The sequence below is a fragment of the Emys orbicularis genome, chromosome 15, assembly GCF_028017835.1.
Source record: "Emys orbicularis isolate rEmyOrb1 chromosome 15, rEmyOrb1.hap1, whole genome shotgun sequence".
Taxonomy (NCBI): domain Eukaryota; kingdom Metazoa; phylum Chordata; order Testudines; family Emydidae; genus Emys; species Emys orbicularis.
This window is the reverse complement of record NC_088697.1, coordinates 2,576,359-2,601,336: the sequence shown is the minus strand read 5'-3', so window position 1 is coordinate 2,601,336 and position 24,978 is coordinate 2,576,359. Positions and strand designations below refer to the sequence as shown.

General features: G+C 66.1%; 2 protein-coding genes across 2 annotated transcripts; one reads left to right on the top strand and one right to left on the bottom strand.

Annotated features, from left to right (window-relative positions):
• Nucleotides 1-6,781: 6,781 nt before the first annotated feature.
• On the bottom strand, nucleotides 6,782-19,729 carry CNTROB (centrobin, centriole duplication and spindle assembly protein). The gene is made up of 21 exons (XM_065417373.1): nucleotides 19,694-19,729; nucleotides 19,072-19,160; nucleotides 18,304-18,649; nucleotides 18,118-18,208; nucleotides 16,619-16,700; nucleotides 16,197-16,362; nucleotides 13,287-13,403; nucleotides 13,021-13,137; nucleotides 12,839-12,937; nucleotides 12,153-12,368; nucleotides 11,485-11,631; nucleotides 11,076-11,209; nucleotides 10,821-10,946; nucleotides 10,446-10,629; nucleotides 9,732-10,062; nucleotides 8,890-9,047; nucleotides 8,649-8,748; nucleotides 8,270-8,434; nucleotides 8,030-8,165; nucleotides 7,130-7,217; nucleotides 6,782-6,910 (listed from the first exon to the last, which is right to left on the bottom strand). Exons 1-21 carry the CDS (start codon nucleotides 19,727-19,729, stop codon nucleotides 6,782-6,784), a joined length of 3,057 nt encoding a protein of 1,018 aa, XP_065273445.1.
• A 53-nt stretch (nucleotides 19,730-19,782) lies between these two features.
• Nucleotides 19,783-22,197, top strand: TRAPPC1 (trafficking protein particle complex subunit 1). Its single transcript, XM_065417218.1, has 5 exons — nucleotides 19,783-19,850; nucleotides 20,517-20,615; nucleotides 20,839-20,909; nucleotides 21,510-21,648; nucleotides 22,031-22,197. The coding sequence occupies exons 2-5, from the start codon at nucleotides 20,517-20,519 to the stop codon at nucleotides 22,157-22,159; spliced, it is 438 nt and encodes a 145-aa protein (XP_065273290.1). The 5' UTR covers nucleotides 19,783-19,850; the 3' UTR covers nucleotides 22,160-22,197.
• The last annotated feature ends 2,781 nt before the right edge of the window (nucleotides 22,198-24,978 follow it).

Genomic DNA, 24,978 nt, shown 5'->3' with positions numbered 1-24,978 from the left:
GACACTGGGCTAGATGGACCTTTGGTCTGACCCAATGTGGCCGTTCTTATGTTCTTAATCCTACTCATTGGGGGGGGGGAGGGAAATTGAAAGGGGAAGGGATGAGAAAACGGGACATACCAAGCAGCTGGCATCCAGTTATGGCAGCCCCGGCTTCCAGCACCTCTACAATTGTCTACAGTTCAAAGCACCGGTCGATGGCCGCCATTAACGCCTCCCAGCACCAATTCACCCTCCAAACTTGGCTCCTCCCGACCTTCCTGAACGACTCTTCTCCCAGGGAGGAGCTAACTCGCTCTGGGCGAATAATGGAGAGGAAAGATGCAAGCACTCTCAGGGAGCCCAGCTGAGAGCTGCAGATGGGTGCAAATTAGTGCCCAAGCCCCCATCAATCTGGCCCAAAGGGCCGAGGCTGAGCTTTGGCGGGCGGGTGATATCTATGCAGTGGAAAGAAATGCGCAGGCTATCCTGGGGGCCGAGACAAGACAGACGCGCAGAACCCAACAGCAACTGCCTAATGCGCCACTATCTATTGGGCATTCAGGGCACGGGACCCGGCAGCCATGGTAGGGCCGAACGCATCACCGCATAGTTCTTGTGGAGCCACAGGAAGTCCCGCCTCGGAAGGCCGGACTGACAGCTTCCCCCATAGCCCTTGTTTGATCCCAGCCCCCTCTCTGAACCCAGGCAGGGTGCCCCAGCCCTGAGCACCCAGGCCCCAGCCATGACAGGAGGTTGCAAGGACTCCCTCGGCTTTACGCAAGGGGGAAAAAAAATCTCAACCGAAGCGAAACGAAAACCGAACATTGGTGTGATCCAAACGCCACTCCAACCGTGCAGATTGCACGGAAACAAATCCCGGCTGAAACTGCCGATAGTACAGACGCCACTGCTCACAGCTCCTGGCACGACACCTGGGCCAAACGATTCACACAACAGACCCACAAGCGAGACCAAAAGACACCTCCTGAGCTGACGAGGCACCGTGACCTCCTGCCGCAAAGCGGCTAAAAGATCACCCCCACTCATTCGAAGGACTGTGAGGTGTACCGGGCATGATCCGGGAAATAGATCAAAGGGGTCAGCCAGGGTGGCGCCTGGCAATTATGAGCCAGGGAGCCTAATTTCAGTACGAGGGAAATTGGTAAAACTAGTAAAGAGCAGAATGATCTGACGCAGAAATGAACACGATTTGTTGGGGGGAAGTGTCAAAGGGAAATCATGCCTCGCCAATCTACTAGAATTCTTTGAGGGGGTTGACAAGCATGTGAACAAGGGGGATCCAGTGGATCTAGTGTACTTAGATTTTCAGAAAGCCATTGACAAGGTCCCTCACCAAAGGCTCTTAAGCAAAGTAAACAGCCATGGGATAAGAGGGATGGTCCTCTCCAGGATCAGTAACTGGTTAAAAGGTAGGAAACAAAGGGCAGGAATAAATGGTCAGTTTTCAGAATGGAAAGAGGTAAATAGTGGTGTCCCGCAAAAACAAAACAAAAAATCCACCCAGTTCCAGTTCACAGGATTAGGGACTGGTACCACACTGGCCCTGGGGATACACACACACAAACACACACACTGCAGCCTACACCCCATGCAGGGGACCATCCCTCCTTCTCCCAGCACACAACCCCCATAGTGCTCCAGTAGCCAATTGGCTGATGCTGCTCCCCCCGCTCCCCCCCACACCGTTGCTCTGAAAGCCAATGGGAGTGTGGGATACACAGGGGGCATCTCTGGTCTGGAACCCATGGCTAGCACACCCTCCCCCCACCCCAAAGGCTGGAGCAATGCAGGTTTGTGGGGTACAACGCATACCAAGGGGACCAGCGCCCCCAGAGACTCCACAATAACACCCACACATGCAGCCCTAGCACCCCCAGAAACCCCACAACACACCCACACACGCAGCCCCAGTGCCCCCAGAGACCCTACAATAACATCCCCCATCCATCCCTCCTTCCCCCCATACACTCCATCCCCCCACCCTACCCCTCCCTCCAGCCATTCCTCCGCCATCCTGCCCAGGCCGGGGCAGGCCCCCAGCTCTCTCCACCAGTGGGGCAGGCCGGCTGTGTTATTAATTGGCTTTAGCATTTAACCCTTCGCTCCCCAGCCCCCCCCCCCCCCCCCCCGGGACCCGGCAGAGCAGCTTATCGAGACGGACAGGTGTGAGCCGGCCTAATCCCTCCGCACACCGCCGGCAGCCAGCTCCCTCCACCCACTGGCAGGGCAGCATCGGCCCCTGCCCTCTATTCCCCCCCCCCAGCTCTGCACCCTCCCCCCAGAGCAGACAGCTCCCCACACTGCACCCCGTCTCCTGACCCCAAGCCCCTTCTCCACTCCCCCCCCCCGCCTGGGGAGTTAGACTGTGCCCTCCCCGGAGTGTGTTGGGGGGGATCTCTGCTCAGGCGGGGACCAAGAGCACTAGACAGGTACAAGGAGCAGGGACACCCCCCCCACAAAAAAGAATTTTGTTTTCTACTGGGGGAAACTGGCAAAACCAGTGAACAACCAGAATTCACCCAGCTAGTCAGTGAAAAGGACCCAGGAGTCCTGGCTCACAGCCCCCCTCCCCCCCCACCACCACCACCACTAGACCCCACTCCCCTTTCAGAGCCGGGGAGAGAACCCAGGAGTCCTGGCTCCCAGCTCCACCCCGCTCCAATCCAACACACCCCAGAGTCCTTGCCCCAATCCCTTACCTGGCTCTGTGGTCTGGGCGACCCACGGACACTGTCCGAAATATTCCAGGCCCCAGATGGGGCTGTGGGGGGGAATCCCAAAAAGGGGGTGAGTGAAGAAATAGCAGCTGGGGGGGGAGCCCAAATCCAATCCTGGGGGGCACTGCTGGTCCTTGAGAGGTGCCCAGGGTAAAGGGGGTGCCCACGCAGCAGAGCTCCAGGTCCCACAGGGCTGGCCTCTGGCCGTGGGGTCCCCCTGCGCTGGCTGGGCCCCCCCAAGAGCGGCAGGTCTGCGTGGCGTGTGTGAACAGGGCTGTCAGCACCTGGGGATGGGGCCAGGGGTGGGGGGGGTTAACACCCATAATCCTCACCCTGTGTCTTTGCTGAGCTAATCAGCTTATGGGTCCTGGAGGTGGGGGGAGCTGGGACAGGCTGGGGGGGGCAGGAGCACGGGGGTGGCCGGTTCCCAGCCGAGCCAGGCAGACGGTGCCAGGGGAGCAGCGCGAGCAGATGGGGGTGCCAGGGGGTGGTGGATGGGGTGCCGGGAGGGAGATGGTGACTAATGGGTTGCAGGAGGGAGATGGGGGGCTGAGGGTATGTGGGGGTGCCCGCGTCTATGGGGCAATGGGGGCTGTAGGAGGGAATGGCGGGTGCCGGGGACAGTGGGCCTGAGATGGAGGTGCCTGGGAAGATGGGGGATCACAGGGGGCACACACAGAGGGTGCTGGCGGGGGGCCGTGCAGCCGGCTGGGCTTGCAGGCTGGGGGGGGACGTGGGAGTGCATGCACTGGGCAGGTTGGGTGTGGGTCTGTGTGCGGGGAGACCAGGTTGTGTGTTGGTGTGTGTTAGGGCAAGTTGTGCATGGGGGGGTGGAGAGCAGGCAGTGTGTGGGTGTGTGTAGAGGTTGTGTGCGTTTTGTGTGCATGCGTGAAGGTTGTGTAGAGGTTGTGTGGTGTGTGCGTAGAAGTTATGTGCGGAGGGTGGGGGGGTGTAGAGCGTGTGTGTTGGGATTTGTGTGTGGAGGGCGTGTGTGTGTGGAGGACCTGGGGGGGGATTGGGGGGCATGGGGGGGAGGGCATGTGTGTTGGGATTTGTGCATGGAGGTTGTATGTTGGGGTGTGTGTGTGTGTGTGTGTGTGTGTGTGTGTGTGTGTGTGGAGGGTATGTGTGTGTAGGTTATGTGTAGAGGTTGTGTGTTGGAATTTGTATGTGGAGGTTGTGTGTGTGTGTGCGCGCGCGCAGAGGTTGTGTGTGTGTGTGTGTGTGTATATAGAGGTTGTATGTTGGGATTTGTGTAGAGGTTGTGCGTGTGTTGGGATTTGTGTAGAGGTTGTGCGTGGGTGTGTCTGTGGAGGGTGTGTGGGTGTAGGGTGTGTGTAGAGGTTGTGTGTTGGTGTGTGTATGGAGGTTTTGTGTTGGGGTATCTGTGTAGAGGTTGTGTGTTGGGGTGTAGAGGTTGTGTGTTGGTGTGTGTGTGTTGTGTGGTATGGGTGTGTTGTGTGTAGAGGTTGTGTGGAAAGGCTGAGCGGTGGGTAGGAGCGCGTGTGTTACAGTGCGTAGAGGACTAGTGTCTGTGCGCACGTCAGGGAGAAGGGGGGGAGGGTGTGTGTCCAGGTGTGGGAGCTCGGGGGTGTTGCAAGAGGGAAGGTGCATGCGCCTGTGGAGTTCTGCATGGAGGGAGTGCAATGGGCTGTGTACCGGTGCTGGGGGGGGTCTGTGTGTGGTTGTGGGGGGCTGTGCGGGTGCAGTGCGGGCACCTGTTGTATGGGGAGACAAACAGGGATGTGGGGTTGGCATCTGTGGGACAGGTTGGGGGGGGTTGCGGGCTGTGCATTCGGTTGCGAGGAGGTGTGTGAGAGGTTGTGTGAGGTGGGGGGGTTGTGTGTTTGAGGGGGGTGAGGGAGGGAGAGGGTGTGTCTCCATGGATTGGCTGTTCCCTTCCACCCCAGTTGGCAGGGAAAGGGGACGCAGGGGGAAGTGGGGGGCACGTCAACCACAGCTGGCTGGGAGGGAGCTCAGAGGACCCGGGGTGCGGGCTGAGCGGCCCCAGGGAGGACTCCCTGGTGGTAGCCCCACACCAGGCAGTGAGGCGAGTCAGGTGCGGGCTCCCATGGGGCGAGAGTGCCTGGGTGAGCAGGGGGTGGGGGTCCTGTGGGGCAGGAGAGCAGAACTGGGAACCGAGGGGCAGAGACTGGCGGAGGAGCCCGGGGAGCGGAAGGGGAGTGACTGGCACTGGCCATCCCCCTCCACCAAGGGGATGACACTGTACTACCGCCGGCAACGACTCCGGCAGTGCAAGGCAAAAGAACGCCGGGGGGGGCAGAGTTGAGCCCCCTTGGGCACAGGCATTGTCCAGGCGGGCACCCCAGTTCATTTGGTCCCGAGAAAGTTGGCAGAGGACGGGGAAATGAAGCCGGGTCGCTGATTCGGTTGACCGAGCAACGATTCATTTTAATCCGGCTCGGTGTAAACACAGCCATCCAGGAGCAAAGAAGGTGGATCAGACTTCCAGGATGGGGCGGGGGGGGGGAGGGGGGAAGGGGGTGTGTCTGTCCTGGGAAGCCGGGACCCTGAAATCGGCCTTGCTGGCGGCTAACCAGATGAACGTGCCGACGCGACCCAGAGGCTGAGCGCTGAAGACGAGTCCCCACCGGAAAGACGCCAGCGTTTTCACCGGCGAGAGGCGTTAACCGGGACGCCATCAGGGGCGGGGTTTCAACCACATCTGCTCCGGGAGCGATTTGGGGGGGTCGCATGGGACGGGTCGGACGGTTGCAAAGGTCCCGTGTCCGGCCTCAGACGTCCACACCAGGATAAAAGAAAGCCACGCCTGGCCCAGGCCATGGGGCTGAAAAATTGGCACAATTTTTTAGCCCTGGGAGATGGAGCCATTGACCCGGGCCGGCCGCGGGTCTTTTCTCCCTGTGTGGACGTGCCCTGGAGAGCCGGATCCCGGCCTGGCCCCTCTCACGAGTTCCCAGGAGATGGTGGGCATGACCCTCCCCCAGTGGGCACCAAATGTGTCCGCCATGCTTTCCGGGTGCCCGCCGGGGCACCCGAAAAAAGGGCAGAGGGAGGAGAAATCAAGGCGTGGCTCAGCTCCTGGAGCTGTCTCCCCGGCGCAGGATTCGCATCAGGGGGCTGCCCATTAAAAGAGACAGGCACGTCGCGCCGAGGGGCTCATCGAGCGAGCGCCGGGCACCGATTGAGGGGGGTCCCACGGGGGAAAGGAACACAGCACAGGATGGCGGGGAGAAAGCCGGCCCCAAGGCACCCGCACGGGGCGGGCACCGCAGGGTTGTGTAAGCCGCGTTCGCACAAAAGCAGATTAGAGCTAATCACGGCGGTCTGATCGCCCTACGCTGCCGGGGGGGGGGGGGGGAGCAGATGGCAGTGCCCAGCCTGGGGGAGGGGCTGGGCACAGGGGGGAAGCCCTCCCCCCGACAAACCCAGCTCTGCCAATCACTGCACAGGCTCCGCTACTCTGGGCAGGGAGGAGGCGGGACGCCGGGGTAGATGGGCTCGTGGGGCCAAGCCAGACGGTAGGCAGGAGGCGGGACGCCGGGGGACATGGGCCCGTGGGGCCAAGCCGGGCGGCAGGCAGGAGGCGGGACGTTGGGGGAGATGGGCCCGTGGGGCCGAGCCGGGCGGCAGGCAGGAGGCAGGATGCCGGGGGAGATGGGCCCGTGGGGCTGAGCCGGCAGGAGGCAGGATACCTGGGTGGATGGGCCCATGGGTCTGCTACCATTGGGCGACGCCCAGTGTTCCTGCCCTTCCCGGAGGAGGGCACGTGAGCAAAGGGCTGGCGGGCTGGGCCCCCCAATCACGGCACCGGATCTGCTGCAAAACCCAACTCCTCTTTATTTAGAAAAATAACCAACAGCGCCCCAACAGGGGGGCAATAACTTAGAGCAACGCAACACAGTGCGAATGGGGAGCAGCCCAGCCCCACGTGCCACCCTGGCACCAACACAACATGCGAACTGGGGCTGAGAACAGGGCCCCTAGGGCAGTGGGGAGACCCCTGGGACCGGGGGGGGGGTCTGTGCCCGGGGGGTGCAGGGTGTGACGGCATCAGGACGCCCCACGGGGAACCCGCTTCATCTCCACACGCCGCCCCCCTTGCCGGTGCGGGCACCGAGCTGGGCTGTCTTCCGCCCGCCCTTAGCAACGCCGTGGGTCTTCTCAGGGCCGGGTCGGGCACCGGCCGGGCGCCGGGGGGGACCCACCTGCGGGAGAGGGGGGGGGGGGAGGGTGAGCGGCCGGGAACAGAGCCCCAGGCCCTGGGGGAAGGGTGCGACCCCTCAGGATGCAAAGCAGCCCTCTCCCTCAGCGCCCTGCCCCATAGCAATCCCCAGAGCCCGTCACCCACAGAGCCCAGCCCCAGAGCCCCCCACGGCGCCCAACACCGACAGCGCCCATCCCCCCCCAGCCCCTGGCAGACTCACCTCTCTCCTGCCGGCCTCCGGCAGCCTGGGGTCAAGGTTCCTGCGGGCGGCCGGCTTCACGTGGCCCCCGTCGCCCTTCACGTCGGGCCTGGGGAGCAGCAGATAGGAATGGGCCAAGAGAACCCAGGAGTCCTGGCTCCCAGCCCCGCCCCTGCTCTAACAACTGGACCTCACGCCCCTCGGAGAGCCAGGAATAGAACCCAGGAGTCCTGGCTTCCAGCACCGCCTCCCCCGCTATAACCACTGGACCCCACTCCCTTCCCAGAGCCAGGAATAGAACCCAGGAGTCCTGGCTCCCAGCCCCCCCAGCTCTAACCCACCAGCCCCCACTCCCCTCCCAGAGCCTCGGAAAGAACCCAGGAGCCCTGGCTCCCAGCCCCCCCAGCTCTAACCCACCAGCCCCCACTCCCCTCCCAGAGCCAATCGGAGAGAACCCAGGAGTCCTGGCTCCCAGCGTCCCACCCCCACACTAACCACCAGCCCCCACTCCCCTCCCAGAGCCAGGGAGAGAACCCAGGAGTCCTGGCTCCCAGCGCCCCACCCCCGCACTAACCACCAGCCCCCACTCCCCTCCCAGAGCCAGGGAGAGAACCCAGGAGTCCTGGCTCCCAGCCCTCCCCCCACCAAGCCCTAAACCGAGCTGATGGGGAGTAGATGAGGGATCCCCCCACCCCTGGACCCATATACTAAGTTTCGCATCCTTGTGTCGATGGGGAGGTGGGGAGGGGAACTGCAGCAGCTAGAGGACTACACCTCCCAGCATGCAAGGCGGGTAGAGCACTGCACTTTGGGAGGTGTAGTCCTCTCCGGCCGCCCTTGGGGTGTACATCCCGCCCCCGGGGGTCCCTAGGAGCAGGGTGGAGCCCGGAGGCCCTGGGGCAGGCGCAGCACCAGCCTTACCCGCTGCTGTCGCCAGAGTGCAGGTAGGCAAACAGCTCCTCGGAGGAGGGCGCCACCCGGCCCTTGGCCTGGTACAGCCGCAGCAGGCGGGAGACCTCAGCCATCTGCCGGGGGGACAGGACGCCCCCCTCGCCCCCTGCCGAGAGAGACGCGGTAAGCCAGGGTGGGGGAGGGACAGCTGGCCCTAGGGCGGCGCTAGGGGGTGCTGTGGGGCAGGGAGCGGGGCTTGGGGGGGCTCACCGGTTGGGCGCTGCGGCGGGCTCGGTGGGTCTAGGTTCCGCTGCCTGTAGCTGGCTTTGGCGAGCGGCACCTTGGTCTTCTGCACGGCGGCGGTGGGGGGGGCGCGCTGGGGGCCGTGGGGCCGGAGCGTCTCCCACAGCGAGGGGGGGTCCTCCGGGGCCAAGCCTGCAGGCAGAGGAGACGGGGGGTGGGGGTCACATGGGGGCTGGGCCATGCCACGCTGCTGGGACAGGGGGCTGGACCCATGGGGGGTGGGACCCGGTCCGCTGGGACAGGGGGCACAACCCACATGGGGCAGCACCCGGGCTGCTGGGGGGGGGGCCCATGTGGGGTGGGCCTGGGGCTGCTGGGGGGCGGGACCGAGGTGGGGCAGCCTTACCTGGGTGGGTGTGGGGCTGGGCCTGACCCGTGGGGCGGGGGGGACTCTCACCCCCCGGCCCCTCCTGCCTGGGGGGGTCACTCGGCATCTGCTCCAGCAGCTGAGAGAAAGACGGGGGGGGAGGGAAGAAGTGAGCAGCTGGGTACCCAGTCCCTGACCCCGCCCCCCCGCCACACACACACAGCCAGTCCCCAGCCCCCCACCCTCCCTGGCCAGAACCCCCCCACTGCCAGGCTCCTACCAGCGCCATGTAGTACTGCAGCTCTGGGTGCAGCTGGCCGGGGGGCACCTGCCCCCCGCTCTCCAGGCTGCTGTTCGGGGGGGTCTCGCCATCGCTGGGCCCCCCCTCGTCCTCGGGGTAGGGGTGCTCCGCCAGGTGAGGGGGGTGCGAGCTCAGCCCTGGGTGGGAAAAAGGGGTCAGAACATTATAACCCGGTGCCCCCCCCAACCTCAGGTGCCAGCCCCAATGCCCCAGGGTGGCGCTAGGGGGTGCTCTCCCCTGGCAGCCAGGGCTGGCCCCAGGGCGGCGCTAGGGGGTGCTGTGGGGCAGGGAACGGGGTGGGGGGCTCAGCAGGGGGCGCTCTCCCCTGGCAGGCAGGGCTGGCCCCAGGGCGGCGCTAGGGGGCGCTGTGAGGGCAGGGAGGCTCAGCAGGGGGCGCTCTCCCCTGGCAGGCAGGGCTTGCCCCAGGGCAGCACTAGGGGGCGCTGTGGAGCTTGGAGTGGGGCGGGGGGCTCAGCAGGGGGCGCTCTCCCCTGGCAGGCAGGGCTGGCCCCAGGGTGGTGCTGTGGGGCAGGGAGCGGGGCGGGGGGGCTCAGCAGGGGGCGCTCTCCCCTGGCAGGGGGGGCTGGCCCCAGGGTGGTGCTAGGGGGCACTGTGGGGCAGGGAGCAGGGGACACCTCTCATGCTGGCCAGGTGGTCCCCACACCAACAGCCCCGCGCTCCACCCCGAGCCAGCTGCATCTCAGCCAGCCGCCAGGCGAGGGAGGCCAGGGGGAGCTGCTCCCAAGCCCCAGCCCAGCCGGGGTACAGCTGGGGGTTCCCCGGAGCTAGCGGTGGGATGCGGGCACGCCCGAACCCCGTACCTGGGCTGGCGGAGTCGTCGGGCTGCGGCTCCAGTGGCTGGAAGCCCAGCTGGCTCCGGAGGCTCTGGTTCAGGAGCTGGGCCAGCTCAACGGAGACGCACCCGCTGGGCGCCAGGGGCAGGAAGCGCTCGGGGCCCCGCGCCACCGGCAGGGAGCTGCGCTGGGTGACGGGCTGCAGGGGCACGGCTTGGGCGAAGGCCCAGCCGCCCCCCTTGCCGTCCCCGGCACCGCTGCAGGGGTCCTCTTGCCAGCTCTCCGGCTTCCCGGGAGGGGCGGGGCTGGGGGGCTGGCCCAGGCGCTCCGGCTCGGAGCGGGAGGCGGCGTCGGAAGGCTGTTGGGGGACAAAGAGATGGGGGGGCTTAGAGACCAGCAGGGGATAAGAACAGGACTCCTGGGTTCTCTCCCCGGCTCTGGGAGGGGAGTGGGGCCTGGTGGGTTAGAGCGGGGGGCGCTGGGAGCCAGGACTCCTGGGTTCTCTCCCCGGCTCTGGGAGGGGAGTGGGGGCTGGTGGGTTAGAGCGGGGGGGGGGGCTGGGAGCCAGGACTCCTGGGTTCTCTCCCCTGCTCTGGGAGGGGAGTGGGGGCTGGTGGTTAGAGCAGGGGGGACTGGGAGCCAGGACTCCTGGGTTCTCTCCCTGGCTCTGGGAGGGGAGTGGGGACTGGTGGGTTAGAGCGGGGTGGGAGCGGGGGGCCAGGACTCCTGGGTTCCCCTGGCACTCACCTGGCGGGGGCCCTTGGCGGGAGACTGCAAGGAGGAATCTCCAGTCAGCACGCGCAGGGCCTCGTTCCAATGCGACTGCATCATGGCCTGGAGCCGGGCGACCATGTCCGCTCGCTGGGCCTCCAGCCGCCACTTCCCGGCCTGCAGCTCCCGCGCCGACTCCTCCTGCCTGGCCAGCCTGCAGAGAAGGGGGGGTGTCGGTGCTCTACTGTGGGGGTGCCCCATGGCCTGGATAACCAGCCGCCCACCCCAGAGGTGGCTGCATCTCAGTGCCGGGCGAGAGGTTCCCTGTGTAACCAGAGGTGGCTGCATCTCAGCGCCGGGCGAGGGGTCCCTGGATAACCAGCCCCCCGGGTGCCCGCTCAGTACCTCAGCTCATAGTCCTCAACCAGGCGCCGCTGCCGCTCCTCGCGCTCGGCCAGCTCAACCCGGAACTGCGCCAGCTGACTGCCTAGCTCCCGCTCGTGGTGCCCGCTGAGCTCCAGCAGCTGCTTCCTGAGGGGTGTGTAGAAGGGCCAGGCTGAGCAGTGGGCACGGGGTCCCCTTCCGGCCCCACCCGCGTAGGGAGCTGGGACCAAGCGGCTGGGAGGGGGGGCGGCCGTGGGGCGAGGAATCGGGGGATACCTGTGCTGCTCCCGCATGGCACCCGTCTGCCGCAGGCTGTCCTCATGCACCCGCGCCAGCCTCTCTGTCACCTGCTGCTCCAGCGCCACCTTCAGCTCTGCCTCCAGCTTCGCCTTCTGGGCCTCACACCGCGCCTGGGGGCACAGGGGGTCTGCTGGCAGCCAGGGACCCCCTCGAGCTAGTCCCCGCCCTGGGGCTGGAGGGGAGCCGGCACCCCCTAGAGGGGACAGGCCCCTGCCCCACTCTCTGCCTCCCTGAGCCAGCCAGTCCCCGCCCTGGGGCCGGATGGGAGCCGGTGCCCCCTAGAGGGGACAGGCCCCTGCCCCATTCCCCGCCCCCGAGCCAGCCAATCCCTGCCCTGGGGCCGGGTGGGAGCCAGCACCCCTTAGAGGGGAAAAGCCCCCGGTACCTTCACCATGCTGATCTCCATCTGCAGCCCGTCCCGCTCACTCCGCGCTGCCTCCAGCTCGCTCTCCAGGCGCTGGGCGTCGGCCTGCACCGAGGCCAGGACCTGCTGGGCGTCCGCGGCGCGCTGGGCCTCCCGCTGCACGGCCGCCTGGCAAAGGGACAGCCAGATGTGCAGCCCCCAGGCTAACCACTACCCCGCACTGCCCGGCTCCAGCAGAGACAGAACCCAGGAGTCCTGGCTCCCAGCCCCCCTGCTCTAACCACTAGCCCCCACTCCCTCCGAGGGGGCTGAGGGAGCGGTGGGGTAGAGAGCTGGACCCCAGGAGTGTGGGGGAGACAGGTGGGGTTTGGGCACAGAAGGCAGTGGGGGCAGGATGTAGGAGCCAGGGGGCACAGAGGGGGGTGTTGTGGCAACAGAACTGGGCATCTAGGAGACAGGGGCACCCAGGGCACGGGGCACAGAGGGAGAGGGGCAAAGGGGGCATGACAAGGGCAAACCGGGCCAGCTGAGGGGCATCAGGGGAGTCCCCCGGCCAGTGGGAAGGCAGAGAGGAAGGGGCGCCGGGGGGGGGGGGGGTGGGCAGAGTGGCAGGGTGCCCTGCTGGCAGGGGCAGAGGGGAGACGGGCACAGGGTGCTGCTCCCGGTTTAGGGCAGTGGGGGGGTCTCACCTTCTCTCGCTCCAGCTGCCCGGCGCTCTCGTCCTGCAGGGCCTGGCAACGCTGCTCCAGCTGGCGCTCCCGCTGCGCCCAGCCCGCCTGCTGCTCCTCCAGCGTGGCCCGCAGCGCCTCCAGCTGGCGCTGCCCGTGCTCCCGCTCCGCCTGCAGCCCCCGCCCGCGCTGGCGCTCCGCCTCCAGGCTCCGCAGCAGCCCCGCCTTCTCCTCCTGCTGCGGGGGAGGGACGGGACACAAGGGTGAAAGGGGCCACCCGGCCCAACATGCACCAGGCCCGGTTCTAGGGGCAGCAAGGCATGCTGGGAGCTGCAGTATCCATGGGCTCCAGTGCTCGGCTCTACGGGGAGCAGGGCATGCTGGGAGCTGCAGTAGCGATTGGCTCTGGCGCTCGGCTCTATGAGGAGCAGGGCATGCTGGGAGCTGCTGTCCCTGTGGGCTCCAGCGCCCGGCTCTACGGGGAGCAGGGCATGCTGGGAGCTGCAGTACCGATGGGCTCCAGTGCCCAGCCATACGGGAAGCAGAGCATGCTGGGAGCTGTGGTCCCTGTGGGCTCCAGCGCCCGACTCTAGGAGGAGCAGGGCATGCTGGGAGCTGCGGTCCCCATGGGCTCCGGCGCTCAGCTCTACGGGCCCCTTTCTGCACCCCCCAGCCGTGGGGCTCCAGCTCGGGCAGGGGACTCTTACCAGCACTGCTGCCTCCTCACGCTGCTGGCTCGCCGCCTGCTGCTCCCGGCTCAGGGCCTCCTGCGCCTGCTCCAGCCGCACCTCCAGCTGCGACGCCCTCTGTGGGGGAGACGCATCAGGGCTCAGGGCTGCGCCGGGCGGGCAGCTCGGCCACCAGCGCCTCCCGCCGGCCCGCCACTCACCTCCTGCTGCTCACTCAGCGCCCGCTGCACCGCCTCCTTCTCCGCCTGGAGCCCCCGCAGCAGCTCCGTCCGCTCCGCCTCCTGCCGGTTCCAACCCTCCACCACCTTGGCCAGGGTCTGCCAGAGGAGAGGGCAAAAGAGTGCGTCATTGGGAACGGCCCTGCCGGCGCCCCTCACTCCCGACCTGCAGCCCCCTACTAGCCCAGCCCTGCCCCCCACTCAGCCCTGCCAGTGCCCCTCACTCCCGACCCACAGCCCCTGCTCACCTTGTCCAGCTGCTCAATCATACTGTCCTTCTTCATGTCAGCGGAGATGGCTGCGGCCAGCTGCTGCTGCAGCTCCAGGGCCCGGCTCTGCAGGCCCTGCACGTGCCGCTCACAGTGCTGCGAGGAAAGCAGGGGTCAGTACCAGGGCGGGGGGGTGGGGGTGCCCCCCAGCTCCCTGCGGGCCATGCCACAGCTTCAGACCCACCGCACCAAACCCACCAGTGCCCGGGGAATCCCCCAAGCAGCTAGCAGTACGGGGCATATGACACGCGCCCAAACACAGCTGAGCGCACCCCATAGACAGCACTTCAGGGTAATGAGGGCCACAAAGCACCCCACCCCCGCCCCCGGACGTGCTGGCAGGGTAAGGCAGGGCTGTTCCTGAGAGGCCAGCAGGGGCCCCATTCCCTGCCCCAGGAGCTGGCTTCCCTCGGCTTCTGCCCGGGCACAGCGGCCTGCCCTGAGGATGCACCCAGTATCCAGGGGCAGGGGGTGACAAACGGTCCCTTCTTCGCCCCATCAGCGGGGACCATCAGATTCCACCTCCCCCCTCACTGAGGGCTAGTGGAGGGGGGGAAAGCCAGGACTCCTGGAGGATCTGAGAGAGAACCCAGGAGTTCTGGCTCCCAGCCTGCCGCCGCCCCGCCCCCAATCTAACCACTTGACCCCACTCCCCTCCCAGAGCCGGGGAGAGAACCCAGGAGTCCTGGCTCCCAGCCCTCACTGCTCTGACCCACCAGCCCCCACTCCCCTCCCAGAGCCGGGGAGAGAACCCAGGAGTCCTGGCTCCCAGCCCCACCTTCTCTAACCCACCAGCCCCCACTCCCCTCCCAGAGCCGGGGAGAGAACCCAGGAGTCCTGGCTCCCAGCCCCCCCTGCTCTAACCCACCAGCCCCCACTCCCTTCCCAGTGCCATTGAGAGAACCCAGGAATCCTGGCTCCCAGCCCCCCCTGCTCTAATCCACCAGCCCCCACTGCCCTCCCAGAGCTGGGGGGAGAACCCAGGAGTCCTGGCTCCCAGCCTCCCCTGCTCTAACCCACCAGCCCCCACTCCCTTCCCAGTGCCAGGGAGAGAACCCAGGAGTCCTGGCTCCCAGCCCCCCCTGCTCTAACCCACCGGCCCCCACTCCCCTCCCAGAGCTGGGGGGAGAACCCAGGAGTGCTTATCCTGAGCTCCAGTACGCGCGCCCATGGGCAGTTCAATGGGTCCACCCAGCTGGGGGTCCCTCTCACCCGACCCCCACCCCAGATCAGATCAGATCAATGTGCCCATCTAGCCCTGCATCCCACCGCAATGGGTTAGAATCGCCTTAGCCAGCCCCACGCCCCTCCAAGTACACACACACACACACAGCAGGCACACAGCCTGGCTACACCCTGCCCAGGTACACCCAGCACATGTAAAATCACACACACCACCCCAGGTACACCCTGTGACAAAGTGGGGGATTTTCATGCAGAGGGAGTGGGACTCAGTATCCCTGGGTGTTACTGGTTTAACGAGGTGAGGGGAGAGGGAGTTTGTTGTTACAGAGGACCGGAGAGGGAACTTGGGACCCCAGCCAATGCCCTGGAGAATGGACACCCCAGCAACTGGTGACCTGACGACCCGGAGACGCAGCGCAGGAGTCGCAGCTGGTTCTGGCCAGTGGGAGGACCATGGGCTGTAAAGAGAGGACCCCGTGACCTAACCAGCCGGTTCCAGCCAGAGGGGACCAGAGGACAGAAGAGGGGAGAGGAGGCCCAGTGACCCTGTTTACCTGGAGAGAAGACAATGGACAGAGGCGGGGCTTGGGGCCGGTGAGATCAGATGCCCAGCTGGGAAGCACGGGGGCTCTGGGCTGGAGAGGGGGAGCAGGCAGAGCCCACCTGGATGCAGGGGAGACTTGGATGGGCTGGGCTGAGGGAGGCCAGGCCTGAGGGTCAGAGTTTCCTGTGCTGTGTTCACCTCTCAATAAACACTCCTGTTTTACGCTGGCTAAGAGTCACTCCGGTCTAGAGAACAGGATTGCATCAACCCCTTCGGGGGGTGGAGGCCCCGGGGGTCCAGAGTGAGTGGACTCCCTGAGGGGGCCCACGGCAGAGACAGACGTGCTAAGGCTCCGAGAGGTGCGTGGGGCCTAACCCCGAGAGAGAGTGGACCCCCGAGAAGGGCTGTCGCACTGGAAGGGGATCCCCCCACGGACCGCACAGGGCCAAGAGTGGGCACGATCTGGGAGTCCGTGACACACCCACCCGCCCAGCCCCGGTACGTATAAAACACACACACCACCCCAGGTACACCCCTCCCTGAGTACACCCGCCTGCCCAGCCCCGGTACGTGTCAACACCCACACACACACCCCAGGTACCCCCCTCCCCAGGTACACCCGCCTGCCCAGCACTGGTTCATATAAACCCACTCCCCTGACCCAGGTACACCCTGTAATGTAAACACACACACACAGAATGCCTGGTTACACACCTCCCCAGGTACACCCGGCCACCCAGCACACACCTCAACCCCAGGTACACCCCTAACTGGGTAGACCCGCCCACCCAGCTCCGGTACGTGTAAACACCCACAGCTTGGGTACACCCCTCCCCGGGTACACATGCCTGTCCAGCCCCAGTACGTGTAAACACATGCCCACAGCCCAGGTACACACCCACAACCCCTCTGGCATGTGTTTACACACACATACACTCTGGGTACGTCCCTCCCCAGATATACACCCCTCCACACCCACCAGGTCAGCACACACAGTCCCCCAGGTTCACATCTACACACACCCCTGTACACCCTCCCCTCCACGTGTATACACCGCTGGTACACACACATACTGGGTACACCGCTCCCTGGAAATACATTCACGGTAAGAGCTGGGCGCAAAGGATCCTGGAAGACCAGCCCGGCGCCCAGCCCCTCACCTTCCGGCGGGCCCGCTCCTTGGCCAGCGCCTCCTTCAGCAGCTGGGGCTCTGTGGCGGGCGCGGGCTCAGGGGGGGTGCCCAGGCGCAGGCTGGCGTAGCGGGGAAACAGCTCCTCCAGGCCGCACACCGAGCCGGGAGGGGACAGCTCCTGCAGGGGCCTGGCGCTGAAAGAGGGCAGGGGGTTAGGGGGCTCCCGGACAGGCCAGCACAGCTCGGCATCCACAGCCCCCCCCCCCCTCCCCCCAGCTCTCTCCAGGCCGTCTGTGGGTGCCGACGCCGAGACACAGCCGCCTCTGGGGTGGGGCAGCTGGTGACACAGGGACCCCTTGCCCAGCACTGAGATGCAGCCACCTCTGGGGCGGGGCAGCCCAATAACAGTCTGACTTTAACCTGCTTCCCCAACCCCCCGCCAGCACTCACGCGAGGAGGGCAGTGGTACTGTCACTCTCAAAGGAGTCGTCGTCCTTCCGCTCTGCCGTCGCCAAGCCGAGGGCACCCCCTGCTGGAGAAAGGGGCCAGCTGCTCAGCAACACCGTCCTCCAGATCTGCTGGGGAGCTCTGGCCCCTGTGTCCCACCCCATGGGCAGTGCGTGCTGCTCCCCTTGCAGCACAACCACCCCCTGGCTCTGGGAGAGGCGTATGGGCTAGTGGTTAGAGCAGGGGGGGCTGGGAGTCAGGATTCCTGGGTTCTCTCCCCAGCTCTGGAGGGGGGTGGGGGCTGGTGGGTTAGAGCAAGCGGGGGGGGGCTGGGAGTCAGGATTCCTGGGTTCTCTCCCCAGCTCTGGAGGGGGGTGGGGGCTGGTGGGTAGAGCAAGGGGGGGGGGGCTGGGAGTCAGGATTCCTGGGTTCTCTCCCCAGCTCTGGAGGGGGGTGGGGGCTGGTGGGTTAGAGCAAGGCGGGGGGCTGGGAGCCAGGACTCCTGGGTTCTCTCCCCAGCTCTGGAGGGGGCTCGTGGTCTAGCCAAGGGCCCAGGCAGGGCAGCACTGTTCCCTCACACAGGGGCCAGGCAGCTTAACGGGGGGCTGAGCTGACCCGGGCCCAGCGGCTCTGTGCTGTGCTCTGCTCCCTGGCATGGCTGGGCACTGCCACAGTGCCCCCTGCAGGCCCTGCCGCACTTTGCAAGGAGAGAGGAAAAAGAGTGGGGGGGCTGGAGAGGGCTAAATGGTTCCTTGGGGAGAACCCCCTCCCCCGCCGGCTGTGGAGCAGGAGGGGAGCGAAAGGGAACCTGTGATGGCCCAAGGTAACCTAGCAAGTCTTGTAACCATAAGCCACCCCTAACCTACGGCATGTGCAGAGACCCCTCGCCCGGCGCTGAGATGCGGCCACCTCTGGGGCGGGGCAGCCGGTTACCCAGGGACCCCTCGCCCGGCGCTGAGATGCAGCCACCCCTGGGGCAGGCGGCTGGTTATATAGGGCCAACACTGAAATGCACCCACAGCTAGAGCAGCTATTTATAGAGGGATCCCTCGCCCGACGCTGAGATGCAGCCACCTCTGGGGCGGGGCGGCTTGTTACCCAGGGACCCCTCGCCTGGCGCGGAGATGCAGCCATATTGGGGCCGGGCAGCTGGTTACACAGGGACCCCTCACCCGGCGCTGAGATGCAGCCACCTCTGGGGCGGGGCGGCTTGTTACACAGGGACCCCTCGCCCGGCGCGGAGATGCAGCCATATTGGGGCGGGGCGGCTGGTTACACAGGGACCCCTCACCCGGCGCTGAGATGCAGCCACCTCTGGGGCGGGATGGCCGGTTACCCAGGGATCCCTCACCCAGCGCTGAGATGCAGTCACTTCTGGGGCGGGACGGCCGGTTACCCAGGGACCCCTTGCCCGACGCTGAGACGCAGCCACCTCTGGGGCGGGGCGGCTGTTCCCACTCCAGCCCTGACTGCCAGGGGAGAGTGCCCCCCACCCCACTCACCAGAGGGCAGTTCACGGGAATCCTGCAGCATGGTCCGCAGGCGCGACCTCACGGTCTCCATCTCGGCCACATGCCGTGACTCGCTGCCCTGCTGGAGGAGCCAGACACGGCCGTCAATGCCGCCCGGCCCCACGGCCGGCCCCACCGCCTGCCCCACCGCCCCGCCCCACATCCCCCCCTCCTCACCTTCCTGCGGGCGCTAGCCTCCACCCCGACTGAAAGTGTGCGGTTCAGCTCCTCGGCCAGGGCGTCCAGGTCGGGCGGCTGCAGCTGGGAGCAGGCATCCAGCTCGGCCTGATGGCTCCGGCGCAGGGAGGCGTAGAGCTGGGCCGTCACCTCGGAGCCGAAGGGCTGGGCCGGCGTGGCCGGGGCCGAGAGGGGCAGCGGCTCCATGTCACTGAGCAGGTCCTCGCTGCGCAGGGAGGCGTCCAGCCCGGGGCAGGGGCCCTTCTCCGCCATGGGGGGGCCGCGCGCTCGCCGGGGGGAAAAGCGCAGCCGAAGGGACTGGGAACTTGTTGCCTGGGGAGTCCCCCTTGGTTGTGAGCAATAGAGAGGCTCTGACACACACAGACAGCCACAGACCCACACACCGCCAGGAATCCCCCCAGCTGAGAGCAGTAGAGGGACTCTGACACACATACAGCCAGGATAGAACCCAGGAGTCCTGGCTTCCCAACCACCACCCCCATTCTAACAACTAGCCCCCCTCTCCCCCCCCCAGAGATGGGGAGAGAACCCAGGAGTCCTGAGCATATTGGACCCCCACATGTCTCATCAATCAGGGCAGGTTGGAGTCACCCCCGCACCCTTGGCTCCCTTGGCCCTGTGGCTCTGGCCCAGCCACGGGGGCAGGAGCTGGTGTAGAGGCCGCTCCAGCCACCCTGGGGGTGTCAACCAGTGGGGCAATCCCCAGGGAGGGGGGGACCCTGCTATGGGGCAGGCAGCGGCACTCACCTGCCAGAGGTGATGGGGAAGGTGCTGGGCCCCTCACGCCAGGGCAACAGCCGCCGGGGGGCGCTCCAGGCTCTGGCTCCGCATAGACCCTGGGGGTGCAGGGGTTGGGGGGGCACAGAGCAGTCAGGGGGGGACCCAGCCAGGCCACCAGCACCACCAGGGTCTCCCCATCCCCCCATGACTCCCTTAGCCCCTCCCCCCACAGGGGCTCACCGCCTCCAGCCCCACTGGGGTCTCCCCCCCAGCCCAGCCCCTCCTCCAGCCCCACTGGGGTCACCCCCCCAGCCCAGCCCCACTGGGGTCTCCTCCAGCCCAGCCCCTCCTCCAGCCCCATAAGGCTCCTGTCTCTCCCCCTTGAGAAAATCCCCCCCCCCCCATGGGGCTGCCCAGCCTCACCCCCCTCAACTGCTCTTCCAGCCCCGCCCCCTGCCTCGCGGCGCGCCAGCCCCGCCTCCACTGCTCCACCCCCCCCCCGCCCCGCGACGCTTCAGCCCCGCCCCCAGCGCTCCAGCCCCGCCCCTCCTCATCCCCAGCCCCACCCCCTTCCCTCACACCGCCCCGCCCCGCCCCGCCAACCGACTCCCCGCCACCATCCCCGCGCGCCCCTCCCCTCCCCTCCCGCCCACCGGTCACCTGGGCGCGAGGCGGCCGCCGCCATCTTGGTGCGGGGCAAGGGCCGGCGCGCGGGGCGGGGCGGAAGCGGAAGCGGAAGCGGCGGCGCGGAAGGGAAAAAGCCTGCGGCGGGGCTGGGGCCGGGGCTAGGGCCAGCAGCGGCAGAGGTCTGAGAGTGCGGGGGTGGGGCGGTTTGGGGGCAAGGGGCGGGGTTGGAGGGCTGGGGCGTGGGGGTGGTTTGGGGGGCGGGGTGAAAAGGTCGGGGGTGGGGCAGAGTTGGGGCGGGGCTGGTTTGGGGGTGAAAAGGCTGGGGGTGGGGCAGGTGGGGTTGGTTGAATGGAAGGTGGGGTTTGGGGTGGGTTGTGGGGCAGCTGGGGGAAAGATGGGCTCAGGTGGGGCTGGGGGTGGTTTGGGGGCAGGGGGCGGGATGGGCTGGTTTGCGGGTGAAAAGCCTGGGGGTGGGGCAGAGTTGGGGTTGTTGGGGGGCAGGGGTGGGGTACGGGGGCGGGGCTGGTTTGTGGGTAAAAAGGCTGGGGGCGGGACGGGGGGGTTGGTTGAATGGAAGGTGGGGCCTTGGGGGGCTGGGGTGGGTTGTGAGGCAGTTGGGGGAAAGGCGGGCTCAGGTGGGGCTGGGAGGGACTGTGGGGCTCCATGTGGGGGGCTTGGGAGGGGCAGAGCTGCAGGGTCAGGGAGAGGGAGAAAAGCAGAAGGAAATTAATGAGCCCAGTAACGAAGGTCTCTCCCCCCCCGCCCCCTTGTTTGACCGTCTCCCCCCGTGCCCTGCCCTCTTGTGTGCCCATTACCCCCATGCCCTGCCCCTTTCCATCCCACAGATGACGGTGCACAACCTGTACCTCTTCGACCGCAATGGGATCTGCCTGCACTACAGCGAGTGGCACCGCAAGAAACAGGCCGGCATCTCCAAGGAGGAGGTGAGACCCCCTCCCGCCCCCCCCCACACCTCGGTCGGCCGGGCCCAGACTCTTGCTTCCTGGGGGGCTGAGCCCATGGGGCGCCAGGAGAGACCCGGGGGCCCTTAGCTAGCCATGGCGGCAGCCATCCCAGTGGGGCGGGGGTGCACGTCCTCCTACCCACCCCAGCCCCGTTGTGGCAAGGGGGGGGTCTCACACTGCCCTCTCTCTCGCTGCCCCCCAGGAGTTCAAACTCATGTACGGCATGCTCTTCTCCATGCGCTCCTTCGTCGGCAAGATGAGCCCCGTCGACATGTATCCTTCCGCCCCGCCGTGGGGCTCCGCTGGGGGGCAGGGGCTGTGCAGGACCGGGGGGCGGGGGGTCTGTAGGCATGTGATGGGCTGGGAGGATATGTAGAGTCCGGGGCAGTCTCTATCCATGTGATGAGCTGGAGGGCCCAGCAGGGGACTGTGGGGGAGGGGGGGGGAATCTCTATCCATGTGATGAGCTGGGGGGCCCAGCAGGGGGCTGTGTAGGGTTGGGGGGGGGTCTCTATCCATGTGATGAGCTGGGGGGCCCAGCAGGGGGCTGTGTAGGGTCTGGGGGGGTCTCTATCCATGTGATGAGCTGGGGGGCCCAGCAGGGGGCTGTGTAGGGTCGGGGGGGGGGTCTCTGTCCATGTGATGAGCTGGGGGGGGCCAGCAGGGGAGCTGTGTAGGGTCTGGGGGAGGGTCTCTGTCCATGCGATGGGCTGGGGGGGCTCTGTAGGGTCTGGGGGGGGGTTCTCTGTCCATGTGATGAGCATGGGGGAGGTTCTCGATCCACATGCCCGGGCTGGGGTTGGGGAGTTTTCGGGGGTGTCTCTCCGGGGCGGGGGCCAGACCCCATCACACTCCTTAGCCGCGCGGGCGCAGGAAGGACGGGTTCCTGGCCTTTCAGACCAGCAAGTACAAGTTGCATTATTACGAGACACCCAGCGGGCTCAAGGTCGTCATGAACACGGACCTGGGCGTGGGCAACATCCGAGACGTGCTCCACCAGATCTACAGCAACGTGAGCCTGGGCCTGGCCCCACAGCGCCTGGGCCCTGCCTGGGGGCGGGGGTTGGGAGCCAGGACTCCTGGGTTCTCTCCCCGGCTCTGGGAGGGGAGTGGGGGCTGGTGGTTAGAGCGGGAGGGGCTGGGAGCCAGGACTCCTGGGTTCTCTCCCCAGCTCTGGGAGGGGAGTGGGGGCTGGTGGGTTAGAGCAGGGGGAGCTGGGAGCCAGGACTCCTGGGTTCTCTCCCCAGCTCTGGGAGGGGAGTGGGGGCTGGTGGGTTAGAGCAGGGGGGCTGGGAGCCAGGACTCCTGGGTTCTCTCCCCGGCTCTGGGAGGGGAGTGGGGGCTGGTGGGTTAGAGCAGGAACCAGGACTCCTGGGTTCTCTTCCCTCCCCCAGATCTACGTGGAGTTCGTGGTGAAGAACCCGCTGTGCAGCCTGAGCGAACCCATCCAGAGTGAGCTCTTCCACGCCAAGCTGGACGGCTTCATCCGGGGCCTGCCCTTCTTCTCGGCCCGGGCCGGCTGAGTCCCCCCACCCCCCCCGCAGCTGGCACCCGCCGCGCCTCTCTACCAGCCAAACCCCAGCCCTCCGCACAAGACGTGGGGCTGCCCCCGGCTCACCCCCACCCTCCCGCCCCCTTCACAGAGCCGGGTGAGTCCGCATCCCACAATTCCCTGCAGGCTGGTGCCCCCCCCCCCCCCCCGGGGTCTAGCTGGGGGGGGCTCGCTCAGTCTGGGAGGGGAGTGGGGTTTAAGTGAATAGAGCAGGGATGTTGGGGGGCTGGGAGGCAGGACCCCTGGGTTTTCTCCCCGGCTCTGGGGGGCGAGTGGGGGCTGGAGGGTTAGAGCTGGGGAGGCTGGGAGCCAGGACTCCTGGGTTCTCTCCCCGGCTATGGGAGGGGAGTGGGGGCTGGTGGTTCGAGCAGGAGCTCAGGAGTGAGGAGGGTTCCTGACTTTCATCCTTCTCTGCCCTAGACCCCAATCCCGTCCAGGTGGAGCCCGGGAGAGAACTCAGGAGTCCTGGCTCCCAGCCCTTTGCCAAGTGGGACACGCTTCTCCTGTTCAGTGTGGCATTAGTGGGCATGTTCAGACCTTCCATGAGCTAGGCGGGCGTTGGGGTTGTCCTGAGCAGATCCCAGTTCCATAGCAGAGGCTCCTTGGTGAATTAAAGTGTTGCTCTCCCATTCCAGTGGCCTTCCCTTCAGTGCCGGCGCCTCTGGCCCCCCGGGGAGCGGGCATGGGGCAGAGGGCACCAGCTCGTGTCTGGCAAGTGGGTACACCTGCTGCTGGACAGACCGGGGTCGGCACAGTCAGCAAGCATCTTGCCTTGGGCCCATCCGGCTGCAGGGCGGGGACTGGCTGGCGCAGGGGGGCGGGGAATGGGGCACTGGGCCTGTCCCCTCTAGGGGGCGTCAGCTCCCCTGTCATGCTGGGGAGAGGGAGGACTATCCCTGTTAACCCTGTATTTGCCAGCTGGGGGCTGGCCCAGGAGCAGTGTGGGGGGAGGGGGGCACCAGGTGGTGCCATGTGGCACCTGGTGCTAAAAGGCAGCGCCTGCTGCCTGTGCTGGGGAGCATCTGTTGGAGATAATTCCTCTAATCCCCTGCCGGGACGCTCAGGTACCAGCACCGGGGAAGGGCTGCGGCTGGTTCCCATCTGGGCGGAACCCAGGAGTCCTGGCTCCCCGCCCCCCCTCCAGAGCTGGGGGCAGAATTGTGGGGGGGGTGACCTTGTACTTGGGCTGGGAGGGCGGCCGTGGTTCCGGGTGGGGCCCCTCATGGCTTCCCGAGGCGGCTGCTGCTGTGGGCCGGAGCGTCCCACTGGCGAGGGAGCAACTGTTGAGTTGTGGGAGATAGCCCACCGTCTAGCTGGAGGCCACCTTGGTGGGGCTCACAAGCCCTCCCTGAACGAGCCGTGGCCCAGACCCCAAGATGACAGCCGCACCTACCCCGAAAGCAGGCGTAACCCTTTCTTCCCCGCCCCTCCCCCCGGGGTAGCAATGCAAAACACAGAGGGAAACTGAGTCTGAGTCAGGTCTAGTGGTTAGAGCAGAGGGGGCTGGGAGCCAGGACTCCTGGGCTCTCTCCCTGTCTCTGGGAGGAGAGTGGGGGCTGGTGGGTTAGAGCAGGGGGGCCCGGGAGCCAGGACTCCTGGATTCTCTCCCTGGCTCAGTGGGCTCCATCGCCGGTCTCCATAGGGTCCCCTGTGCGAGCGGAGCGGTGCTGCCGCGGGGGGTGGAGGTAATCTGGTGCCAGGTGGCGCATTGGGCATTAGTTTTTTGCATGATGCTGGTGCTTTAATTCCCTGACAGCCCCAAATACCGGGATCTGAGCAGCGCTGTCAGCATTAACCCTTCCAGGGCTGCGGGTCGGCCTGCCCCTAGCCTGGCACCTGCTCCCAGGAGCTGGGCCCAGCCAGGCTGGCACTCCGTGGACATAGCAGGGGATGAGTCCTGGGTACCCTGCTCCCCCATAATGCCCTCACAGGCCCTGTGTGGGGATAGAAACCATGTGCCCTCTCACTGATGACCCTCCCCAACTGCTAGCCCCCACTCCCCTCCCAGAGCTGGGGAGAGAACCCAGGAGTCCTGGCTCCCAGCCCCCCCTGCTCTAACCACCCAACCCCACTCCCCTCCCAGAGCTGGGGAAAGAACCCAGGAGTCCTGGCTCCCAGCCCCCGTGCTTGTCAGGCTCCTGGAGAGAGATTCCCTTGGTGAACCCACAGCGTGGGGGATGCCTGGACACCACAGGGTGATCTAGCCCCGCCACACACGCACACTGTGTAAGGGCCCTTTCCCCTCCCCCCCGGCAGATGCCCCTTCTTCCCCCCACTCCCAGCTCTGAGCCAACCCAGGCTGCTGGCCTCCTGTTCCCTTAAGCAGCTTAGCTAATCTGGTCACTCCTGGAAGCTGCTGTCATGGTGATATGGTGGGGGGGGGCTGTGCTTAGAAAAGGAGGGGGTCTGCCTAGAGGGGGAGTCTCCCCCTTCCTAGTGTCCCTGGGTCTGAGCCCCCCTCCAAAAAATCACTGACCTGTGAAAATGAGGAAACCCTCGTGAAAAATCATTGGTCTTGTGAAAATCTCAGGCCTCTTGTGAGACGCAGGGAGTGCGTGTGAAAAACCATCGTGACAATCTCTGGCCTCTTGTGAGATTCAGGAACCACTCATGAAAACCACCAGCCTCTTGTGAAAATCTCCAGGCTCTTGTGAGAATCAGTGACCACTTGTGAAAATCATGGGCTTCCTGTGAAAATCAGGGACTCCTTGTGAAAATCTCAGGTCTTTTATGAGCATCACAGGTCTCTGGTGAGAATCAGGAACCACTCGTGAAAACCACAGGCCATTT

Excerpts from the sequence above, each read along its gene's own strand:
- CNTROB (XM_065417373.1), bottom strand. The coding sequence starts at position 19,729 with ATGGCGGCGGCCGCCTCGCGCCCAGGTGACCGGTGG. Across the intron at positions 18,650-19,071 it reads TTCCCCATCACCTCTGGCAG|GGGGACTCCCCAGGCAACAA; the intron begins GTGAGTGCCGCT and ends CTCACAACCAAG. Across the intron at positions 8,166-8,269 it reads CCCGCCGCAGCGCCCAACCG|GGGGCGAGGGGGGCGTCCTG; the intron begins GTGAGCCCCCCC and ends CTCTCTCGGCAG.
- TRAPPC1 (XM_065417218.1), top strand. The coding sequence starts at position 20,517 with ATGACGGTGCACAACCTGTACCTCTTCGACCGCAATGGGATCTGCCTG. Across the intron at positions 20,616-20,838 it reads CCGGCATCTCCAAGGAGGAG|GAGTTCAAACTCATGTACGG; the intron begins GTGAGACCCCCT and ends GCTGCCCCCCAG. Across the intron at positions 20,910-21,509 it reads AAGATGAGCCCCGTCGACAT|GAAGGACGGGTTCCTGGCCT; the intron begins GTATCCTTCCGC and ends GCGCGGGCGCAG.